The sequence below is a fragment of the Equus przewalskii genome, chromosome 28 (assembly GCF_037783145.1).
Source record: "Equus przewalskii isolate Varuska chromosome 28, EquPr2, whole genome shotgun sequence".
NCBI lineage: Eukaryota > Metazoa > Chordata > Mammalia > Perissodactyla > Equidae > Equus > Equus przewalskii.
This window is the reverse complement of record NC_091858.1, coordinates 12285622-12310943: the sequence shown is the minus strand read 5'-3', so window position 1 is coordinate 12310943 and position 25322 is coordinate 12285622. Positions and strand designations below refer to the sequence as shown.

Sequence of the window (25322 nt, the reverse complement as noted above, 5' to 3'; positions counted from 1 at the left end):
AGCATGCTCCTGTGGTAGGGCTTTGTTCCCGCTCTTCCCTCCCTGAATACTTTTCACCCAAGTCATTCACGCAGTGTCATCCCTTCTCTCAGGTCTTTGCTGAAATATTACTTTTTCGTTTAGACCTCCTGGACCACTATATTTAAAATTTCAGATTAACCCCCCAAGGTTCAACGTTTTTCATGTTACTTTGCTTTTTTTTTTGGTGAGAAAGTTTGGCCCTGAGCTAACATCTGTTGCCAATCTTCCTTTTTTTGCCCAAGGGAGATTGTCAGTGAGCTAACATCTGTACCAGTATTCCTCTATTTTGTATGTGGGATGCCACCACAGCATGGCTTAATGAGTGGTGTGCAGGTCCGTGCCTGGGATCCGAACCACAAACCCTGGGCCACCAAAGTGGAGTGTGTGAACTTAACCACTACGCCACCAGGCTGGTCCCCCTTTACTATTTTTTTAATTACACTTATGACTGTTTAACTTACTGTACTATATTTTGTCTATTGTCTGTGGGTCCCTACTAGAATATTCTTTGTGGGGAAGGGTTTTCGGTGATTTGATTTATAAAATCTAGGACAGTACCTGGCACATAGTGGGTGCTCCATAAATAATTGGGTGAATGAATAAATGAATTCTGATGAGAAACCTGAGAATCAGAGAAGGCACTTCCCCACACAGGTGGTGAGTAGCAGAGTTGGGCAGTAGAAACTGTGCTAGTTTCTAAAGAAAATGATTGAAAGAAGAATAAAACAATTTCTGCCCTAAAGTAGCTCGTAGTCCAGTAGAGGAGTTTAGATTCATACCTATAAAAGTAGAAGCAATAGTACCAAGCAATAAACGGTATATGAAATGGTACAAATAATATAGAAAGTCTAATAGTGTTACATGTAATAAAGAAGATATTTCTGTGGTAGAAGTCACTAGGCTCAGTGTTCCTTGAGGACTGCTTTCCATTCATTTAGAATGGTTTAACGTAAGCTTTTGGCACCTAGGAAAATTGCTTTCTGTAATCCTTTCCTAGGCCTTTGATTCTAGAAGGATTGTCTTAGAGGAGTTTTAAATATTTTATGGAGTTCTTAAACACTTTTCAGTGTTGAATTAGTCTTTTATTATGTCTGGCTGTGGACCATTGGATCATTTTCGTTTCTTGGGATGATTCAATATAGTAGAGAACACAGTGTTCCTCCAGCAATGGCTGAGAATACCTTTTCACCAAGTGTTTTCCTTTATTTTCTTTCTTAGCTAAGTGGTGAGAAAGGCCACCTGTGGTTGTGGGACTCTCATTTTCCTCACTGTTCTCAGTGCTTTTTTTCTCCTTCCAACTGTAATTACACTGGGACAACTGGTGTAAACCTGCAATGCTTCACTCCATATTATTTCAGTCAGTTCAAAAATAGCAAAGAAATCACTAAACCATTTGGCACAAAGATTCCTGTTTGGAGAGAATCAGACAAAGTGAGTCTCAAGAAAGAGCAGCCAGGCAGAAAGCCCTACGTCAGTCTGAAAATACTGTAAAATTCAAATAAGAGGAAATGTGAGATCCATGAGATGTGTTGGTTCTTTCCGTTGCTTCCTCCCCAGCCCTTTCACAAAAATCAGCACATAGTAGTCACTAAAAACTATTTGAGATGGTGAGTTACTGAATGAAGCATGATTTTAGGAGTACAGAGTTAGAATTAGCCACACGACCTGCATTTAGAAGCAAATGGAATAGTTATAATTCTTTGAATATGTAGGTGCTACACTGTTGAAATATGTGGCTAAATTTATGGTCACAAGATTAATTTATATTTTGTTGCTTGTTTTAACAAAATTTGGTACATATTCCTAAAGAAACCAAGATTTGCTGACTTAAAGAATAAGAGTTTCATGAGTGAAGAACTTGATATAACTAGGTGACAGTATAATTTATCATCCAAACTGGTTTGCTTGTGAAAATTGAAGGCTGTAAGCTGTTAATAATTCTGATCGCGTAAACTGGGAGTGCCCAGCAAGCCGGGATGCATGGTCATCTTTCTCAGACCAGCCTGTGTATTACTTTTAAGCTTCATCTTCGTTTATAAATTTGAAATATCGTAAAGCACCACAAGCTTCTAAGAGAAAAGACTCTACTCATTTCTGAAGTGAAAGTAACTGTTGTTTCTTTAAGTTTAATATATTTCTTTAGTTTATTCTGTCTTCTAGTTGTGGAGGCAACATTCTTAACTGGGACTTGCGAGAATGTCCGAGGCAAAAAGAGTGAATTTGTAGTGATTTTTCACTGTTAGTAGGTCACTGGAATAGGGGGTTTCTGGTGGCAAAGTGGGAATTTTTGGTTAGCAGTGAGTCTAACATGTGGCCCTCTCCATCTCATATTTTGGTCAGGAAACTAAGGCCAAGACAAGTTAGCCCTTGCCAAACTCAGCCGCAAAGCAAACCTGCGAGTAGTGCCCATGTCTCTGGAGTTCTCGTATAGAACTCTTTTCAGTTGTTGCAATGTCTCAGGAGTAGCTGAAATTTTGTGAGTGTTCGCTGTGAACTGCGCATTGTGTTCCGCACATTACAGTACATGTTTGATCTCATTTGATCTTCCCACCGATGTTATGAGATTGGTGGTGTTATTGTTACTGTAGCCGTTTTATAGAGGAGGGAACCAAAGCTGAGAGAGTTAAATACACAGCTCAACTCTCACACCTAACTAGTGGCAAAGGCAGGATTTGAATGAGGTAACTGATTCTATGCCAGAGTGTTTCCCTTACCGTGCTGCTATTTTGCCTGATTTTTCTAGTAACTTCTTCAAGAGGTGTCACGTTTCATGCTTATTTCCATAAATGCATTGCCCTTCCACTCATACATTATATTGCTGAAAAACAAACCAAACCATCTTTTCTTATAGTCTCCATCCTGAAAACTTGTCTTTATTTGCATATGTAGTTAAACAAGTATTTTATTAGTACATTTATAAATTGATTCATTAATTTAGGTGGAAGTGCTTTGTTGTTGTAAGGCGCGTCCTAAGAACTTCTGATGTTTAAACTTCCCTTTTTCTCAGCGTTGTATCTGATACATAGATATTTTCTTTTCATTTGATGTAGAGCTATATGGCAGATATATGTATTAATAATAACATATATATATTAAGGCTTGATTAACTTCTTTATAAACTGGCCTACTCATCTATGTTATTAGACAGGCACCCTGTAAATTCAGAGGACAGTCTGATTGTAAGCCAAAAATCAATGAATTTAATTTAGGAGTTACATTTTTAAATAATTTCACAAAATTTAAAGATAGAGAATGCAAAAATACCAATTACCTGGTTACATTGGTTTTGATATAATTTTTTTCCATTTAAAAAAAGTACTCCCAAACTTAATTGATTTTTTTAATACGAGCTTTTAGGTAATTTTTAATTCAGTGAAGTTATATTGATTGTAAAAGTAGTTTATAGTTTTTAATAAATTGTATCTTGTTTTTCAAATTCTATAATTGCTTTTTTACAAATTACCCACAGATTTTCACTTACATACAAGATAATTCCTTAAACTGACTTGTGAGGTAGATGGAGTGTATCTGAAGAACTATTTTATGAGGATATTGTTTACTGTATTTGTAATTGGCCAAAAAGAGTGTTTTAGGAAGGTTGTATTCTTAGGTATAGAACAGCTGATGATTTAGGAACAACTTTAAGACTTAGTCCATTTTTCCTGATTATGAAATGATGGCATGGTTGATTATATCTCCCTGTGATGATAGGGACAAAGATCTTAAATGTAGTTTCATGGGGGATATGTTGTTGTCCTACTTTAGAATTTCTGAAAGATTACATATTCATGTTTTTTCTGGTACCTGCTGTGCCTCCTGCTTTGACTGCTAATCCAGTTTGAGAAGTGTTTGCTAGACTGAGAATAGAACATGACTTGGTTGCTCAAGAAATTAGTTAATAATTGATGTTTCATTTTATGCATTTTTATTATATATACTGTGCCGTGACTGACTTAGTAAAACTGGAGAAATGTTATCCCAGTCATTGAGAGCTTCACTTCTAGATCTGAGGAGCCATAAACCACAATATTTAATATAGGACACAAAAAAAGACTCCCTGCTTTGTATAGTTAGATTTTCAGTGATTAAAAGGGTTTATAACTTGTGAATTATAGATGAATCAAAAATAGGGCATACATACCTTTCCATTTATATCAGCATTCTTACAGATGAAATGAATGTCAAAAACAATAAATGGAGAGATAGATAATAAGATAATAATAGATAATAGCTAATAAGTAGGCTTCATTTAACAAGACAAGGTAGATTGCATTTAGGAATCTTACAGATTTAATGTTTTATTTAAATGAGTTTTGATTTAAATAAAGTAAATGTATTCAGAAGGCTGAGAAACAAATAAGTAGGATTTTTTTTTTCTTCTTTAGCAAAGAATAATTTTAGAGTTGCATTTTTAACACTGTTCCTCCTGTAATTGTCTTCCAGTCTCTTGGTAAGAAGGCAGTAGAAATGTTGGGAATTAATGAGTTCTCTTCTCTTCTAAAAATCCCTTTTACTTCATTCAGGTTCCAGTGGTCGCCCTCACTGCTACGGCCAGTTCTTCAATCCGGGACGACATTGTGCGTTGCTTAGAACTGAAGAACCCTCGGATCACCTGTACTGGTTTTGATCGACCGAACTTGTATTTAGAAGTTGGACAAAAAACAGGAAACATCCTTCAGGATCTGAAGCAATTTCTTGTCCAAAAGACATGGTGAGGATTTCATAGTTGGTAAATTATGTTAACTATTTCCTTCTTTTTTAAAAATTTATTTTGTTTTTTTACTATTTCCTTCTAGTGCATATTTAATATATTTTGGATTCTACTTAGCTTTGGTTTAAGTCAAGCGTGATGTTATATATTCAAGGCAGTGACTGAGGAAAAAGTCTACTTTGAAGGCAGAAACTAAGTCTTCCAATATTTCTATACTCCATGCTGTTGCTTAAACACGACATATACTCTTAATAATTGACGAGTAAACACCAAAAACAAATGAGTCTTTTATCTGAATTCTATCTGGTTCACTAATTATATGACTTACTCTTGAATATTTGGGAATTTTAAGTTATCTTAATAATAAACAATTTTTGAGCCCACATTGTGTGCTAAGGACTATCTTAGGCACTTTATATAAGTGATCTAGTTTAATCCTTATAACTGCTCAGTAAGCTACATATTTTCATTTTACTGAAGAAACTGTCACTAGTACTCTTTCCTATTTATTTTGTTTGAAGGCATTTTATGTATGCTAAGAAGCTTCCCTTTGCCTTATTCCCTGCTCTGTGTGCTCAGTGAAAGGCTTATAATTTTCATGTTATGAAATGCGTTTTTAAGTCAGAATACATAGAAATGTAATTTTATAATAATATTTGTCCCGCTAATACAAAGACAAAACAAATCTTGGCAAATAGAGATTAAAGAACATCATTAGTGTTTTCCTTTTCAGAAAGGGATAAAAAGAAGAGATCATCCTAAGTTAAGGAAACCCTACGGTAACTCTCGGGGACCTTTAGGATGAATTTAAATGTAGGACTTGCTATTGCCTTGATTGTCCTATATTCAGAATAAAACAAGAACGTAGTGAATATGTTCTGAGAGCTCTGGCTGCTCTACTGATCTCCCCACAGTGAGTCTTCACTGTGCTTCCCTTCCCTTCCGTCCTAAAGGGAAACGTTCTCTCGAGGAAGCCTGTGTAGGCTAGAGTCTCCACAGTCAGACCATTATCCACTCTCCTCATCTTTGACCCTTTTCAGTCCATGTTATTCTCAGTCTCTATGGCACTGTCCCCAGTACCCTCTTCTTTTTGAAACTGTGTTTTTTGTGACATTGTGGCATCGTATCTTTCTGATAGTATTGTCCTCTTATGATTTTCTGTAAATGTTTTCTTCTCACTGTCTTTCATGTTAGTTCTGCTAATTGAGGTCTTTATTGCTTTTTAGCCCAGACTGTTATAATCCCTCCTCCTCATTGCTCCTTATTGCATTCTCTACATAGTTCAGATCCGTCATCTGAAAGCACGTCCCCAACTCTTGGCGTTCCTTTCCAGTGGCTCTCTCTTTCCTGTGGGCTAAAGGCCAAACTCCTTAGCCTGGCATCCAAGACCGTCCAAGATTTTGATATTTAATGTGACCATGACTTTTCCGGAAGCAAATCAAGAAAGATTTTGCATTCATTTTCAGTCCTCCAAGAAGAGTTTTGGGAGCAGGGAACCATTGAAAGTGAGAATGCTTTCTGTAGATCTTAGACAAAGAGTTTTCCTCTTAATGAGCAATGAAATGGAGGGTAATTAAGACTTTAAGAATATTGCCTTTTGTTTCCATTTTCTTACCTTCATTTAATTCTGTCATTTTTTAAAGTCAGTATTCACATTTTTTGTATTCATTGTTTCTTAAATTCTGACCTTACTTGTTTTCTATATTCATGATACATTTAAATTAGATAGATAAGCCTCTTACCTATCTAATTTAGTGGTTGGAAAAAGATAGGGTTTTTCCCCTTTAGGAAATTGTTGTGAAGAAATAACAGTCTTTACTAAACCACTTGGCAAAGTAGTGAATCCTTTTGTAAAAGGAATTTTTACTCGTTTGATTTTTTTTGCTCTATAAGTTCAAATTTTTGTGTTTCTGTTCTTTTCAATGTAAAAAGTGATACATAATCTTAGTATCAATTTGAACAATACAGATGTATATAAATTAAAAAGTACTTCAATCTTCCCATCCCATTCCTCAGTTATAATCGCTATTAATATTTTGGAATTTAGCTCTAGTCTTTTCTCTGACTCTGTATGGTGCAGATATGCGCTCCCAGTTTTTGTTGTTGTTGACTTTATATGGAAATAGTTTTGTGGTAGATCTATTTTTTTTGCAATTTCCGCCTTTCATTTAAAGTATCTTTGCTATCTTTCTATATATTATGTTTTCCCAAATTAGGGCCTTAATGTATAGGATATTACAATATCTGCGTTTTGGTGAATGGTTTTTTCTTCCTTGAAAAGTGATTTTTAAATGAAATTTTGTACATTAAAAAGGTAATTTTTATTTCTTCTCACTCTATGAAGTAATTTACTGAATTTTTGATATGGAAGTCCATTTGGTCATTATCAAAAATTACTTTCAGTAGATTATTCAGTAAGACTCTGAGAGTGAAATTACTGCCTGATTTTTTCCTCCTTTAAGTTTTCAATAACTTTTGCCATAGTCCTTTTTAAAGATTTTGCATACACTTAATTTTTTAATGTTTGCGTAGTATTTTATAATATGAATGTACATAATGATGAAATTGATTATTTTAAACTATTATAGTTTTGCTATGAATATTTGTGTGTATGTATCTTTTGGCAGATGTGTAAGTATATTTGTAAGATAGAGTCCTAAAATTGAAATTGTATCAAAGGGTATATGCATTAAAAATTAAGTAAAATAACTTTTCCTAAATCTAAAATAATACATTCTTTTTGTATTGATTAACTCAACATCAATGAATGTATTTGTAAATGAATATAGTGAGGAATTAAATGAACGTTCTATGGAAATTATCATTTACATGTTAATAAATAAGCACTGTTTTCTAAAACAGACTTTCTAACAGATGTTGTTTTCTATAACAGTCTCAAGATTACTAGTAAATACGTCTTTGAACTCTAAAATTATCCTTTAATTTTACAAGAAAGTTTTTGCTTTTATAGTAAATAGGTATAGAAACTCAATTATATGATCATAAGAGAGACTAAGAATAATGAAATATAAATTTTATCCGTTCTTCTGTGTAAATATTCACTTACTGTTCTTATGTAAATGAAGACTAATTGTTAATCTAGTGCTTTACATTTCCTAAAGTATGGAAATTGCATTTCCAGTAGTTTATAAGTTTTTATCAAGGCTTCTGCTTAAGTAAACTTATCCCTGGATTTAACTTTAATTTGGATAAAAACTGGGTCAAAGGTATTTGGGGTTTAACATAATTTATTTTCACTTTTGACTTTCCATAATGTTTTAGATTTTTATGTTGTTAAATATATCATTGTTTTCTATATGCTTTCTCCTTTTACTCTTTTACTAAAAGGAAAATTAACTTAAAATTTAAAAAGTTAAATTGAACTTAAATTAAAAATTTAAAAAGAAAGGGAAAATTAAATAGATAAAACCCAAACTGGTCTGAAGCCTATGTGGATATATATGTGTGTTCTTTTGTTTTTCTTTTTCTCTAGTTCTGCCTGGGAATTTGAAGGTCCAACTATCATCTATTGTCTTTCCAGAAAAATGACAGAACAAGTTACAGCTGAACTCAGGAAACTGCAGTTAGCCTGTGGAACATACCATGCAGGCATGGGTAGTAACTCAAGGAAAGAGGTTCATCATCGGTTCATGAGAGATGAAATTCAGGTGTGAAGATCGAGCATTGTTACTCTCTGTTCCCTATAGTGGAAACAGATATTTCTCTATTCATTTACCAGATCTTTATTGAATACCTTCTTTGCGTTGGGCATGAAGCAGTCTCTCTGATAAAGAGAATCAGTGTATAATGTGGGAGATAGAAATGTGAGCAAACTATTGTAGACTAGTATAAACAGCAGCCTGTACATAGCACTCAGGAGCACAGAGGATGGAACGCCAGCTGTTAAGGTAAGTTGTGTGATCCAGGGATGGTCCATCCAGGAAGAAGCAATTTGAGTAGAGTCCGAACAGGTGAATAGAAGTTTGTCAAGTATGCGAGGCCAGTAGGCGATGAGGGACGTGGAATTGGTTATAGAATTCCAGGAAGAAGGACTTTGTTCAAAGGCACTGTGATATGAAAGTGCATACGGGGTTCAGGAAATTGTGAGTAGTTTGGAATGGTTGGAGAGAAAGGGAGTGGAGTAGGAATGGCACAAAGTATAGGTAAAAAGTCAGGGAGGAACTGTTAGAGACTCATAGGAAAAAAGTTGAACAGGTTGGTTTGTCAGTTATAGAGGGGCTTAAAACTTGCAAAGAGGCAGGCTGGGCTTGGTGCGATGTGCCTGTAGTTTTTCCAGACTACTTGAGCGTTAGAGTTTTTTATGTAAATGAAATTTTATCTCATGGATAAAACAAATTAAAGTAGAATAATTCTTGTTGAAGTTGATGTGAGGGAGAAAGGGGTCCAAGAGCCTCCCTGTCTCCAAGACAGTCCCTGTGGGTGTCTTATAATCCACAGAGCTCCGCAGAATGGAGTTTAGAAACCATCATGACAGATTATTCTGTGCTTTTGAGAAAGATAAGAGTATTATAGAAACATTAGACTAGCAGTACTATGAAGGATTTATTAGAAGGAGAAAAACTGAAGAAAGGAAGGGTATCGATGAGGTTATTGTAAAGTGCTACAGCTGAGATTCCTGTAATAATTGAAATCATGTCATAATTTCAATTTGTAATGATTGGAATCCTGGTTTAGTGGGTGTCATACAGAATATTTGGGAAGATTTAAATTCAAGCCACTTTAGTAGGTTTAAATCAACTACTTCCTGGGCTGGCCTGGTAGCATAGTGGTTAAATTTGCGTGCTCTGCTTCGGTGGCCTGACATTCATGGGTTTGGATCCCAGGCGTGGACCTACACACTACTCATCAAGCCACACTGTGACGGTGTCCCACATAGAAAATAGAGGAAGATTGGCACAGATGTTAACTCAGGGTCGAGTTAACCGAATCTAACCACATTCAGATGTAGATTCACATTTTTAGTCTGTGACCATTCATTCTTGCTTTTAATCCTGACTTTTAGTTTTATTCCCTTTTGTGTTTTATTTGCCTTTTCAAGACGGCTTGAATTTCTTTCCTTTCTGGAATGAGATTGCAAATAAATTATTTGATAAAATATCTTTCTTTACACCTGAGAGTTTATAAGGATATTTTGAAAATCGTATCTGTAGAATAGGTTGGTCTCATCTAAAAACAGTATCATAGGATGAAAATTAGATCTTGAAAATTCTCACCACACACACACACAACACACACACAAATGATAACTATGTGAGGTGATGGATGTATTAACTAACCTCGTTATGGTAATCATTTTACAATACATTTATATTGTCACATTATACATCTTAAACTTACACAATGTTATGTGTCAATTATATTTCAATAAAGCCGGGAAAAAAATTACATAAGAAATGACATTAGAAAAAGAAAATTAAAATTGTTATTTTGCTTATTCACTCATATATAGCAAAATTGCCAGCTTTATTCACTCAATGCTTTTTCTTAATATTATTTCCATTCCTGTATTTATTTTTCTGTTACCTTTCTCATGCTTCCTTTTATTTGTTCAGCATTTTCTTTATTTCTTTCTTGTTTTTCTTTTGCTTCTCTTGGTCCATCTTAACACATTTTATTTTTAATGGCACTTTAATTTTTATCAGTTATACATGCACATAAACAACCAAATAGTTCTGTAGTGCTTACAATGAAAAGCATCAGTCACTCATTCCTTCCCCACTTCTATTTCCCACTCCCAACTCTTTTAGTTTATTCTTTTGGTGTTTACAACTCTCTCTGGCAATAATTTGCTCATACTGCTATTACGTAGTTTTTAGTTTATTTCTTTGTTAGAATTAGGCATTACCCCTCAACTCCCCACTATGAAAGATGAAAGTTTAGCTCTCTTTCACATTCCTTCCCGCCCTTCTCCTCACCTCATCCATGTGAAATATTTCTAACCCCCTTTCTTCCCAAAATATAATTTTGATTATATTTATATTCAGCTATTATGTATTTACATGATTATTCCTCTGTAAATGCTTTTTTTATCTCCAAGCCATGTAGTATATTATTGTTACTTTTTTGGCACATCTTATTGTATTCTTATTGTTCATAAACTTTTTAAAAATTTTGTTCAGTTTTTTGTGTTTTTATCACTAATCCTTCTTTAAAATTTCCCCCAATCATGTAAATCTCATCCCAGTATACTCAAATGTATTAGATATTCTGCCAAGTTTATCCTTTTAAAGATGCAAAGATGTATTCATGTTTCATTTTTCCATCTTTAATGAGGAGCTTCCTTCCACTTAGAATAATGCTAGAAAATATTAAGATACTGTGCAATCAGGTAAGGACTCTTGAAACTTCATAATAACACAAAAGTCTCATTTAATATGATAAACGTTTTAAGAACCTCTTTTGTGTCTTGTACTCATAGGTGTTAAGAGAAACTGCTTTGTTTACTACTTTTTGTAGAGAGGGAATAGAAATCCTAGTTTATGGACACCAATCCTTAATCTGTAAATTGGGCAGATAATCTTTTAATCTATAAGTGATTGACTGAAATTATGTCAAATTCAGTTTCATGCCAAGGACTTTAGTTAATCAACTACTTATTCTTGCCAAAAGTTGAACATGTAAGGTTTTAGTTCTGCAAAATGTTTGTCAATCTGTGCTGTTATCTATTCTCAGTGTGTCGTAGCTACCATAGCTTTTGGAATGGGCATTAATAAAGCTGATATTCGCAAAGTCATTCATTACGGTGCTCCTAAGGAAATGGAATCATATTACCAGGAGATTGGTAGAGCTGGCCGGGATGGACTTCAAAGTTCTTGTCACCTACTCTGGACTCCAACAGACATCAACTTAAATAGGTAAAAACATTTATTTCTTTCACCCTTGTGGATTTCTTTCTTTCCATATAAACTTTGAAAGTATTTGAGGCAGCATCTGAAATTTCAAGAAGTGTGTCTAAGTGCATTTAAAACCCAAATGAAACATAGGACATCTGAGAAGAACGTTTGTGGTAAGTGTTACCACCCAGAGGAGATGACCCGATTTCAGCCAGCCCTCATTTAATGTGAGGAATTCACTAAATCAGGACTATACTGGGAATGTAACGTAGACCCGCTGGCATACTTTCCTGATATTGTGCATCCATGAGCTGATTTTTTTCCTCAGGTCCTGTCATGGTTTACTATGTCTTTAGCCATAGTTACTTCAGGTACCATTTATTTTGTTATTGGTTCTTTCTTCTCATGCTCCAATTGTGCTTATTCCAAATGATTTCTACCAATCCCTGTTTGGCTCTCTTCTCCAGCTGTTTAGTTTTTAGTTCTCTGGGAGCATGTCACCTCCCCTTGACTGTATGAATAATCATGTTGCACTGCACTGATTGCCATGAAAAAATTCAGTTTTTAGTGTTTAAATACAGGAAAACCATTCTTCTTAAATACTAAACAAGTATTTTGTTGGCACTTAAGTTCTGTGAGATATATACTGGAAAGGAAAACTTCATCTTGCAAAAATTTTAGAGGCAGAGTTTAGCAACTGATTGCCTCATCCATAGGGGGGAAATCTCAGGAAAAATCTTATGTGTGGTGACTCATGGGCCTGCCAAAATGCATCTCCATATAGCTGAATAAATTGAACTCTGAAGGGACGTATTAGCCCATTTTATTAAAATGATGAGAGTGCCTATCCAATACACTTTTTATTTTTATTCGTGAGCTGCTTTTTTTTGAGTGCCCATTCTGTTCTAAGTATTATGCTCTGTGCTAGGTCTACGATAATAAATAAAAGCAGATCTGGGAGCTCTTGTCATAGAGCTTACAGTATAATGGAGATGGCAGATCTTAATCATAGAATCACACAACTATGGAGACATAGGGTTCATTTTACAGTTCTCTTTTTGTGTTTGAAAATTTCAGTAGTCAAATGTTTTTTTAAAAAGGATCATGCAAATGTGTGTAAAATTACAACTGTGTTCAGTATTATGAAGGAAAGATGCATTGAGTAGTGAGCATATAATGGGCTTTGTGTTTACCAAGGTAAAAAGGTCAGGTAAGGAAGGCTTCCTTCAGGAAGTGATAGGGTAAGTTGAGTCTGAAAGAAGAATAGGGATTAATTAGGTAAAAATGTTTGCTTTCAATTTTTTTTTTTTTTTTTTGTGAGAAAGATTCACCCTGAGCTAACATTCATTGCCAATCCTCCTCTTGTTTTGTTTTTTAGCCCTGAACTAACATCTGTGTCAGTCTCCCTCTATTTTGTATGTTAGGATGCCTCCATAGTATGGCTCATGAGTGGAGTAGGTCTGCACCCAGGATCCGAACCTGTGAACCTGGGCTGCCTAAGCGGAGCATGTGGAACTTTAACCACTCGGCCATGGGGCTGGCCCCCTGCTTTCAATTTTCAGCTCTTCCTTTTAGGAGTAGTCAGTAGCTTTTTTTTTTTTTTTTTTGAGGAAGATTAGCCCTGAGCTAACTGCTGCCAATCCTCCTCTTTTTGCTGAGGAAGACTGGCTGTAAGCTAACATCTGTGCCCATCTTCCTCTACTTTCTATGTGGGATGCCTACCACAGCATGGCTTGCCAAGCAGTGCCATGTCCGTGCCCAGGATCAGAACTGGCAAAGCCCAGGCTGCTGAAGCGGAATGTGCGAACTTAACTGCTGCACCACCAGGCCAGCCCCAGTAGCTTTTGTTTCCTAACATAGAGCCAATGAAACCATCCTCTTAAACAAATTATTGTTTTCCTAGTGACGCTAGTGTTTATGTAAAGCTTCTTATGAATTAATTTAAAGTAATTGGGATAGAACACAGCTCTGCATGCTACTGTTAAGTTTGGGATTGTATCAAACATAAGTTGATTCCTACTAGTTCTGATTATTTTGGGCATTATGCTAAAAGTGCTGAAGACTTAGCCTGAATTTTATATCATGGCTTTGTAGGTTCATCAGTAGATAATAGTTCCTGATTATGTGGGTCTCAAAAGATATTTTAAATGGTTCTCATTAAGATTTAACAGGAAGTAACAGTTATTAGTAATCAAATAGTGGTACCAGAAAACCCATACTTGAATTTTCAGTATAGACAGGTTGTTCTTTGCATCTATCCTAAGGGAAATAAAACTATAGGGTTAATCAGGATAAAAGAGAATTCAGCAAGGATTGAGGATGAATATGTGTCATCCTTGAGATAAAGCTCTTCTATTAGAAAAAACAAAGTTTTAGAATAAATGGAGTTGCTGGTTCTCAACTGAAAATGTCACTGTAATTCATACAATTTTTAAATTCTATCCTATGCTAGAATCCTGTGGCCGAGAGAAGACACTTGTCCAGTCATCATTGTAAATATATAATTTTATATTTCATATTGTGGAGGCTGTACCGTTGGCAAAGACTCAGTGTCTGCATTTGCTATTATTTTAGAGAGTCAAACCTGATAGTTATTGTAATCTTTTTTTTTTTTAAAGATTGGCACCTGAGCTAACATCTGTTACCAATCTTCCTCTTCTTTTTTTCTCTCTTCTTCTTCTTCTCCCCAAAGTCCGCTAGTACCTAGTTGTATATTCTAGTTGTGCGTACCTCTGGTTGTGCTGTGTGGGATGCTGCCTCAGCACGGCCTGATGAGCAGTGCCATATCCGTGCCGAGGATCCTAACCAGGGAAACCTTGAGCCACCGAAGCAGAGTGCATGAACTTAACCATTTGTCCACAGGGCCGGCCCCTGTAATCTTTTTTTGTAAGGAAATTATTTGCAAATTAACCTCAATTTAATAAATCTTCCAATGACTCCAACTGATTTCTGTTTTTGGTATTGTTTTTAGAGTTTTTCTTCTTCTTCAACTTATTTTTGTTGTGTAGAATATTGTACTTTAACTGTTGTAATAGTCCCAGAAGAAGAATAGATATTCGTTTGATTTGCTGTTAGAGACTTGTAATTTTCTTTTCTCAAATTTGTTACTGACACTGATAAGATTAGTTAAATGTGGATCATCAAATCAAACATAAGAGCAGGTCTAGTTCTTAGAGTATAGGCATTTGTTTTCTTTGTTTCTTCTATCTGAGGAGAAGGAGGTGAGCTAAACAAACAAACAAACGAAATAAAGCAAAAAAGGAGCAATATTTAGCCCATGAGCTTGGAAAAATGAGATTAGGTGGTTAACCTAGAAACTAGAGTCAGCAGTGGAAGAGACTTTTAGGGAAATTGCATGGAAGGGCAGGGTGGTTGGTGGTATCAAATGATAAGAGTGTTTTTGAATAAGAGGTCATTTGCCTGTTCAGACTTCCCAGAACTCACTTAACTGGATTACCTGTTGGTGTCATCGTTGAGAACTGTACAGAGGTACTTTTATCAGTCAGAAGGTTGGATAGTCAGAATATCAGTGAGTGAGGTCCATTTTGATGAGGGTCAGTATTATAATGTAGATCTTGTAGGTGAATTGTTGTTTTCTTTTGAGAGATCTGAAGCCTCTTCAACTCAGACTTCTATTTATTCTTGGAAAGAATTCTTGGAAAGATGTGCAGAGCTATTTGAGAGATTGTCATCATCTGATATCTGATAATCATGAAATTTGTTCACCAAAGACTAGAATTAAGAGTCATAAGTTAGAGCAACATTAACTTTTAAAAAAACCAAACAAACATGTCTTTAGAGTTATTTAACAGTTTTAAGGAAATTCAATATTATGGAAAAAAATTAGTTATTATCGTTTGGGGAAGGAACTTAATTCTGATGCTTTACTGGTGTCCCATAATACTCTATAGTACAAAGCGATAGTTTTTAGAGGGCTGAAGAACTAATAGGGATGAAGGCTCATATTTGGATCATGAGCCTCTTTTAGTATTCCTTATATAGATGCTTTTGTTTCTCATATAAAATAAAGAAAAACCTTTTACTGGGAAAAAGTAAAAATTCATATATAGTAGAAAGATTGCCAAAAGCATGTAGTATGTAAATCAAAATGAAAAACTTTAGGGTTTATAATAATTTTTCAAAGGCAGCTAAAAAATTGATGCCTGGACATAGGTAGAATTCTTTTGAAGTAGTTTTCATAAAAATCAGAAAAATGGTTGCCTCTTGTTGGGGACATTGATTGGAAGGGACACAATAACTTTCTGGGATGATAGCAATGTTATCTTGATAGGGGTGTGGATGTTATAGGTTATGAAAAATAAACAGTAATAAATAAAAAGTAACAAAACAGCTAATGCAATTTACATATTCCAGTGATATTTTTGATTGACAGGAACCGCCTTAGTGACATACCTGATGAAAAGTTTCGATTATACAAATTAAAGATGATGGAAAAGATGGAAAAATATCTTCGTTCCAGCAAGTGTAGGCGACAGTATGTATTGTTTTATTTCCGTTAATAACATGGACTTATGGATGGTGCTCTTTTAAGAAAAACGTTTTCCAAAATAATTAGAAGTATTTAGAATCAGTATTTTGTTGGTTTTACATATGTTCTGACATTTAAGTCAACTTTCTTTATGCCTTAATAAACTGAAGCCAAATATTGAAGTCTCAGGTGAATCAGTGATAAGTTCACTTCATTATTTTCAGCAGTGAATTTAAGATATACGTTTTTGTTCTTTCATTTAATTTTAAATTTTCTCTTGGGTAGAATCATCTTGTCTCATTTTGAAGATAAACAACTACGAAAGGCCTCCGTGGGCATTATGGGAACTGAAAATTGCTGTGATAATTGCAGGTTCAGGTAAAGATTTCTGCTTCTAGATGGACGTTCTAAAAGTCTTTTTTTCTCTTCCTTTTCGAATCATTTTTAATTGAATTTTCATTGAGATATATGTACTGCAGTTTTTTAAAACAAAATAATGAATTTATTTAAATAGAAGACAAAGCAAACAATATTAGAGTATTTTGCTTTATAAATAGATAAATCAGTAAAATGGTAGACCTAAATCTAATGTCAATATCAATATCAATAGTTCATATCAATATCAATATCAGTAGTTACATTAAATGTAAATGGTCTAAAAAATCCATTTAAAGGCAGACATTGTTAGAATTGGTTTAAAAATATGACCCAACTTTGTGCTGTTCATAAAAAATCCACTATAGGTATAATTATATAGGTAGATTAGAAATAAAAGGATAAAAACTATATGCCATGAAAACACTAATCAAAAGAAAGATGGAATTGTTAATTTAATATCAGACGATGGAGACTTTGGAGAAAGAATATTACCAGGGATAAAGAAAGATGATACAGGATGATGAAAAGGTCACTTTACCAATGTAACAGTCAGGATTCTCTAGAGAAAAACACGCACACATATGTATTTACACACAAACACACAGATAGACAAAGAGATTGATTTTAAGGAATTGGCTCATGCAGTTGTGGGAGTTGGCACGTCTGAAATCTGTAGGGCAAGCTGGCAGGCTGGAAGGTGAGGCAGGATCTCTATGTTAACAGTCTTGAGTCACAATTGCTTGTCCTCCAGTAAACCTCAGTCTTTGCTCTTTAAGGCCTCCATCTGGTTAGATGAGACTCACTTACATTATCAAGGGTTTTCTCCTTTACTTAAAGTCAACTGATTGTAAATGTTAATACCATCTACAAAATACCTTTGTAGCAACATCTGGATTAGTGTTTGACCAAACAGCTGGGTACCACAGCCTAGCCAAGTTGACACATAAACTTAGCCATCACATCCAAGAACACATAATCCTAAGTGTGTATATACTTAGCAAAAGAACTGACAAAATTGAAAAGAGAAATAGAGAAGTCCACAGTTATAGTTGGTGACTTCAACATCTTCTCTCAGTAATTTTTAGAACTAGTAGACATAAAATCCTAAGAAGATAGAAGAAACGAGCAGAACTATCAACAAACTGGATCTAATTGCCTTTAATGGAACACTCCACCCAACCATAGCAGAATACGCATTCTTTCCAGATGTAGATAGAACAAACATAGACCGTAATCTGTGTCATAAATAAACCTTAACAAATTTAAAAGAATTGTGTTCGTACACAGTATGTTTTCTGACTGTAATGGAATTAAACTAGAAATCAGTAATAGAAAGATAACAGGAAATTGTCCAAACACTGGAAAATTAAATAACATACTATTAAATAATCCATGAGTCAAACAGAAAGTCTCAGGGTAAATCAGAAAATATTTTGAACTGGTTGAAATGAAGACACAAAATATATGGGATGCAGCTAAAACAATACTGAGAGGGAGATAGAGAACGTTAAATCCTTATGATAGAAGAAAGGTTTCAAATTAGTAATTGAGCTTCTACCTTAAGAAGCAAATAAAACCAAAGTAAACTAAAAAGAAGCAGAAGGAAAGAAATAATAAAGAGCATACATCAATGAAATAGAACACAGAAAAACAACAGAGAAAAACAATGAACTCAAAAGCTCACTCTTTGAAAAGGTCAATAAAATTTATAGAAACTTCTAACAAGAAAAAAAGAGAGGAGACACAGATTACCAATATCAGGAACAAAAGAGGGAGTTCACTACAGGCCCATCAAACTTTAAAAGGGTAATAAGGAAACGCTATGAATGACTCAGTGCAGGTATATTCAATAATTTAGATGAAATGGACCAATTCCTCGATAACCTCAAACTAACAAAACTCACCCACAATGAAATAGATAACGTGAATAGTCCTACAACTGAAAAAGAGATTGGATCCTTGTTAAAAATCTGTGAAAACAAAATTCTCTAGCCCAAGTGTTTTCAATGGCAAATTCTACCAAACATTTAAAAGAAAAATAACACCAGTTCTACAGTATGATTCCGTTTATATGATATTCTCTCTCAAACATAAGGCAATACCATAGGGAAGAAGAAAAGATAAGTGGTTGCTGGAGGTTAGAGGGAGGGGGAGGGTATCATTATAGAGCAATAGCACCAGGGAGTATTTGCAGGGATGGATTTCTTGTGTGTCCTGATTGTGGTGGTGGAAGCTGATTATGGTGGTCATTAGATGAATCTGTTCTTACGAATCTGTGGATGTGTTTGAATTTGTAGAACTTTATACACACACACACACACACAGACATACAATCAATTTAACTTTATATTAATTAAAAAAATAGAAACAAATGATATACCTAGTTGAGCTAACCATATACCTAGGGTGGTAGCTGTATTCCTGTTATACAAAGGAAGTGTTATTAGGGATGGAGATGTACTTTATGCAGTGATAAATGGTTCCTTTTCCAAGAGGACAGAATTGTCTGTGCATCTTAAAAAAAATGTCCTACAAATCTATAAAGCACAGTTGACAGAACAACTTGAAGAAATCAACAAATCTGTCATCAAGATAGAAGAGTTTGGTATAATTTTTAGTTGTCAGTAGGTTAAACTGTCAAAAAATTAGTAAGCTGTAGAAAATTTGGTCAGTATGGTAACAAATTTCATTTATCAGACACGTAGTATATAGAACCTTGTATGAGGTGGTTAGAGCAATGTGTCTCAAACACTTTTACTTCATGACCTACATAGCTTATGACAGTACCTGTATAGCACACGCAGCGAATTGAATCTTTTTTTTTGCGGGGGGGGGAAGATTGGCCCTGAGCTAACTACTGCCAGTCCTCCTCCTTTTGCTGAGGAAGCCTGGCCCTTAGCTAACATCTGTGCCCATCTTCCTCTACTTTATATGTGGGACGCCTACCACAGCATGGCGTGCCAAGCGGTGCCATGTCCGCACCCGGGATCCAAACTGGCGAATCCCGGGCCACCGAGAAGCAGAACGTGCGAACTTAACTGCTGCACCACCGGGCCGGCCCCCTTCAGCTAATTGAATTTTAGAGACCACTTCTCAAACATACATGGAGTATTTACAAAAATTGGCTGTGTATTAGAACAGAGGTTGGCAAACCATGGCCCGTGGACCCAGCCACTTGCTGCCTGTTTTTTTCAATACTTTTCTTGGAATGCAGCCATGCCCTTTAGTTTATGTATTATCTCTGGCTGTTTTTACAAAATTGAGCCGAGTAGTTGTGACACAGAGACCATAAGCCCACAAAGTCCAAACTGTCTACTCTCTAGCCCTTTATAAAAAGTTTTTGAACCTCTGTACCAGACTGTAGCATGTTTCTAAAGTTTTCAGTGTATTGGTATCAAACACGGCACATTTTCTGACCAGAATGCAATTGAATTAGAAGTAAATAAGAGGATAAACAAAAAATTCTCATTCATTTGGAAATTAAAAACAGCACTTTTAAATCACTCATCAAAGGAAAAAAACCTGAAATTAAAACATTGTTAGAACTTAGTGATAATTATAATAATATACATTAAAACTTGTAAGATGCAGCATAGGTGGTATCTTCTGAGAATTTGGTAGCTAAGAAAATTAATGAGCTAAGTATCATACTAAAGAAGTTAGAATAGGAGAATAAACCTAAACATAGTCCTTCTTTCCACAAACATGTAATTATATCTGGAATACGGAATATAATCTTATTACTATTTCAAAGACATTTATTATAAAGAAAGCAATCAAATTAGGTAGTTGAACTGTACTGATTGATTTTCTCTCAGGAGTCCTTTTGTTCTTACCTTGCTTTAAAAAATTCTCACTTTTATTAATGGTAATTTTAAAACTACCTGAAGGATGGCTTAGGATTTTAACATCTAAATGGACTTAAAGGAAAAGTTTGTGATCTTTCTATCATGTTTTACACTCATTAGAGCTTAACAACTTATTGCATAGGAGATTTAAGAACTCTTTTTATTTTTGCAACAAACTTTTTCTTCCAACAAAACCTAACACAGAAGTTTGATATTTATGTAACGTAAGTGGAGCCCTTTGAGATGTAATCCTGCACTCTCCTTGCTTTAACTTCTTTTATGGTCCAAGGTACCTCCCATAAAATTTGGGTTCAAGGGCACCAGGGTTGAGAACCGTCAATATAACATACCTGTGATACTATATTATAGTTTATCTTTCATGTTTTATATGCTTCACCAGCTCTTGGCTGTAAGGAACTTTATTTGTAGCTTCTGAAGCACTTGGTATATTTAAGATATTTTTTTACTTGCCTAATTATCACATTAGACTTTTTCATTTTTAAAGGTACATGCCTTGGCTAAACTTTCTTCCATATTATTTTTATTTAGATTGGATCATTGCTTTTTCATTGATGACTCAGATGATGCAGCCCAGGACTTCGGTCCGCAAGCACTCCAGCTATTATCTGCTGTGAACATCTTAGGAGAAAAGTTTGGAATTGGGGTTCCAATTTTATTTCTCCAAGGATCCGTAAGTATATCTGTGAATAACCTTCATAGTTCTTCTTTTCCTCCTGTTACACTTTTCTTGAGAGTTTTGCTGTATTACGATTGTGGCTTTGGCTTTAGATGAGTTATTAGAAACTGGGAGTCATATTAAGTTCCTAGTTAAGCACTGCATTCATTACTTTTGACAAAACCTGTGCGTATCACAGCTACCGCCGTTTTCATATTTCAGGCTGATGTTCAGCTTTTCATTTCAGCCTGGAAGCATTCTGTTAGTTTATTACATTCAGTTGGATGAATCCCTAGACTGGTCTTTCTTAGAATAATTAAGAAAAGTTAACTTTCATGTGTCAAGGGACAAGTAGAACAAAATTATATGTTTCGGTGCCCTGGAAAGTAGTCAGTTCTTTGAGCAAAACTTTGATTTCAGTGATTATTTATAAATGTCTAAGTTCAATAACAATATTTGGTATTATATTTTTTCTTTCCCTCTATTCTGTTTCTTCTCAGAAGTATTTAAAATTCCAGGCCCCCCCTTTTTTTTTTTCTGCTTTATCAACAAATAAATAGTCAATTAAGCTATTTTTTTTGAGTAATTAGTGTGCCAGCATTATGCTAACAATTGTAGGTACAATATGAATAAGTCGTGACTGTCAACAGTTAAAGAACTTTTTCTATAGTTCTTTTGTTTATATGATTTTATTCCTGATTTAGAAGTCTATAAAGCAAAACTAAACATTGCATATTGATATTACTTGAATAAATCAAAAGTGGGAGATAGAATCCTTTGCATACTTGTATATTTGTTAAAAATATACTTAAAAGTAGAGATTAAAAGTCTCACTTTATGTGTAGAATTTTTTTAAATAATTTAGGTAAGCATTGATTTGTTAAATACTCGAATGCTTCTTGTACATATTTATTTTCTGAGTTTTTGTTTAGAAAGAGACATATTCAAGTTGTGAAATATTTTTAATGAAATATGTTGGAGACATGCTAACTTTTCAGGTACTGGTATTTTTAGATTCTGAATGGAGTTTAAAATTTTGTTTTTAAATCACAAGTTTGATTAGAAATTTAATAATAATGTTGCCTAAGGAACTTGGTTTTAGCTGCTATGATTGCTATTTTTTTATAGAAATAATTTAAGTTGCAAGGGATAGGTTAAATATAAATGAGATCTATGAAAGTTTCTTCTGTCTCTGTTGTCTTCAAAACCTGTGTATCTCGTTGAATGTATACTTTATAAAAATTATTCTTATTTTAATTTAGTGCAATCCAGCAGTATCCAGTATCAACAAATAAGTGTATGTGGGCTCCTAGAGGGATCAGATTTCACCTATTATTTGAAAACCAAGTCACACCACTTATACTGACAGCCTCTTCTGGGAGTCCTCAAATTAAGAAGTTTATTCTTTGTGAAATTTTATACTACCCTTGCTAGGTAAAGGTGTAAAACTTTTTAAAAAGTACCACTTAACGAAAATTTGTAGACATTAACTACAGTGAAAATAAGGCAAGTTTTTTTTTCCCTTCCTTGCAGTGATCTTGGTGTATCTACTGGGATATTGTTTTAAAAATTATAATTGCAGTTCTTTTGGGAATTTAGTAAATCGTCCACCTTAACTAATTTAGGAAAAATTAATATCTTTGTAGATCATTTTGATCTAAAAGATGATAAATGTTTTAAACTGTGAACTCTTGGAGTTTATTTGTACATATATATGACAAGTATAATTTCAGCAGCACACGATTCACCTTTCTTACACAAGATTTGTCTACGTAGTATAAACGATTATGCAGCCCATCCAGGTATTTGTGAATGGAGTTTAAAATTTTGTTTTTAAAGCGCAAGTTTAGTTGGAAATTAAATAGTAGAAATGTTGCCTAAGAAGCTTTGTTTTAGCTGTCTAAACAGCTCACCACATAAATATCTTTAAACACCTTGTGTGAATACTCGATAAGGTACACAATTATCTTAATTTTATAGATTAGAAAACAGAAACACAGTTCATTAATTTGCATAACCAGGAGATTAAGTGAAGCCTCTTTGTTGATCACATTATCAAAGTGCTAAACCTTATCATGGCTCCAGAATTAGATAACACTTTTGATAAAAGATGCTTTGACTATAGGCAGCCATTGGAAAACTATTGGAAGTTTTAATCATCCTTTATAATTTTCAAACTAAGAGAAAAGGGTTATCCATTTAATTTTCTGGATAAGCTGTTTTAACTGATTGAAATATATTCCCAGAGATAATTATTGTTACTTTATCTTTTGGTTTTATTTTGCACATGGAATAACAGCTCCAGCAATGACCCTTTTTTTTTGCTGAGGAAGATTCACCGTGAGCTAACATCTGTTGCCAGTCTTCTGCTTTTTTAGCTTGAGGAAGATAAGCCCTGAGCTAACATCCCATGTCAGTTTTCCTCTATTTTGTATGTGGGTTGCTGTCACAGCATGGCTGATGAGTGGTGTAGGTCTGCACATGGGATCCAAAGCCACATACCTGGGCTGCTGAAGCAGAGCATGTGGAACTTAACCACTAGGCCTCGGGGTCAGCGCCAAGCAATGACTTTCTTAAGCCCTGAAAGTGGTAGCTGTGAGCTTCTTTGGCCTGTAGGAACTGGGAAAGAGTTAAAAGAAAAAAAACCCAAAACAAGCTGTTTACATTTTAACTAATTTAATTAAACTAACTAACTAAAATGAAAATAGTTCATTTTGTACTTTAAGAACATAGGGCGGGTCATTTAACTTGCTGGGACTCAGTGTCAGCCGCTGTAAAATAAGGTGGAAGGGTTAAATAGTCTTTTTTCTCTAAGAGTCCTTACTTCTATGGGATACACTCAACAAGGGAAATTATCTCATTCTTTTCCTTTAAAAGTCAGCTTGGAAAAATAAGGGACACCAAAATGACATATTAAGGAATATGGAAACCTACTAATTGATGGTATTAGTATTAGAGCATTAGAGTAAAGGGAGCTGACTGGCTAGAGTACATGACCCAAAGTGTCACTTTCTGATAAAAGCACAATCTTTGCAGCACTGTCTGATAGAGGAAACAAACAAACTTGCCACTTCTCTGAATTAACTTATCTTTAAAAATCATAATTGCTTTTTGTGGGAATTCCTTCTACTGGGAGTGCCACATTCCCCTCCACCCTTCTTCTCTCATTCCATCTCTGAATGCCAAAATCGACCACATCTCCCACACTAGAAAGCTCTAGTGATAACTTCACAAAGACTTCTCTAATTCCCCAGCTATTAACAAGCACTCTCTCTTCAGAACTTCAATAATACTTTGTATCTATTCATATGCCCCTTATCTCTTTCTATGCTACACTATACTTATTTCCTCCTGCGTAACACCTAACACCTTCCGTGATGATAAGTCTCATCTAATTCAGCTAACCAATCACTTTGTGCCAGAATCAGCATAAGCAGGAAGCTTTCCTGACAACTATTCTAGTGCTTTTTCTATTTATTGTGCTGTTCACATGCAGTTTTAAATTCATAAATTCGTATTTTTAGGTTGCATGATAGAGAGATGCTAGAATGCAGATTCGTGATTGGTAAGAGATTGTGTGTAAAACTGTGCCCTCCTTAAAACCAATGTCCACATTCCTGTATCCTCTCTAGGTTTCTCATCCTAGTCACTTGTACTCCATCAGTGGGTTAACCTGGAAAATTCAGTTAACTGGAACACTTAAGCAGTTAATGGAGGATGCCTTGCTCAGAGTGACACATTTGTTGTTGAAAATCCTTATTGTATTCTGTTTTTTAAAAAATGTTGCTTGGTTAGTTTGGATTTCTTGTTGAAAAGGGAATGTGATTCCTTTAAAACAAAAGTGCTCTATATCAAAGAACAGAGATATTTCATTCTGTGCATGGTGATTGCCATGGAAACAAGACAATGTAAATTTATTCACATGGTATACAGTATTCACAAAGATGATTGATCCTGAGGGGAAGGAACAATTCCTCCCTGCTGCTTAGAAAAAATCTCATTGCATCATTCTAGTAAATGTGTTCATTCACTTCAGGGTTTTTTCTGCTTATGAAAGGCAAGGCTAGAGGAATAATTTTTCATATTCAGATTGCTAGTAAGTACTAGATAGGCAATTTAATACCTTTGGTATTAGTAGTTTACAAGTAATAGACTCTCCTACTACAAAGGTAAGCCCCTAGCTGATGTAGAGTGCCATTACGAGTGTTCCAAGGAAAACTGACTAGATACTAAGTCATGGTTTTGCTTTTAGCTTAAGAAATTCAGGTTGAGTTAAAGGATCAGCTGTTAACTAAAAAAAAGAAAGTTAATTTTTTTTTGAGGAAGATTAGCCCTGAGCTGATAT

At 34.7% G+C, this 25322-nt stretch overlaps 1 protein-coding gene across 40 annotated transcripts in view; it reads left to right on the top strand.

The window, feature by feature from the left end:
• Positions 1-25322, top strand: part of WRN (WRN RecQ like helicase) — a 124871-nt gene that overhangs the window by 64421 nt on the left and 35128 nt on the right. For all 40 annotated transcript variants that reach the window (XM_070598552.1, XM_070598557.1, XM_070598541.1 and 37 more), the window contains 6 exons: positions 4545-4732; positions 8226-8400; positions 11426-11607; positions 15980-16081; positions 16361-16453; positions 20851-20992. In XM_070598552.1, coding sequence (XP_070454653.1) covers positions 4545-4732; positions 8226-8400; positions 11426-11607; positions 15980-16081; positions 16361-16453; positions 20851-20992 — 882 coding nt within the window. The remainder of the gene's footprint in view (positions 1-4544; positions 4733-8225; positions 8401-11425; positions 11608-15979; positions 16082-16360; positions 16454-20850; positions 20993-25322) is intronic.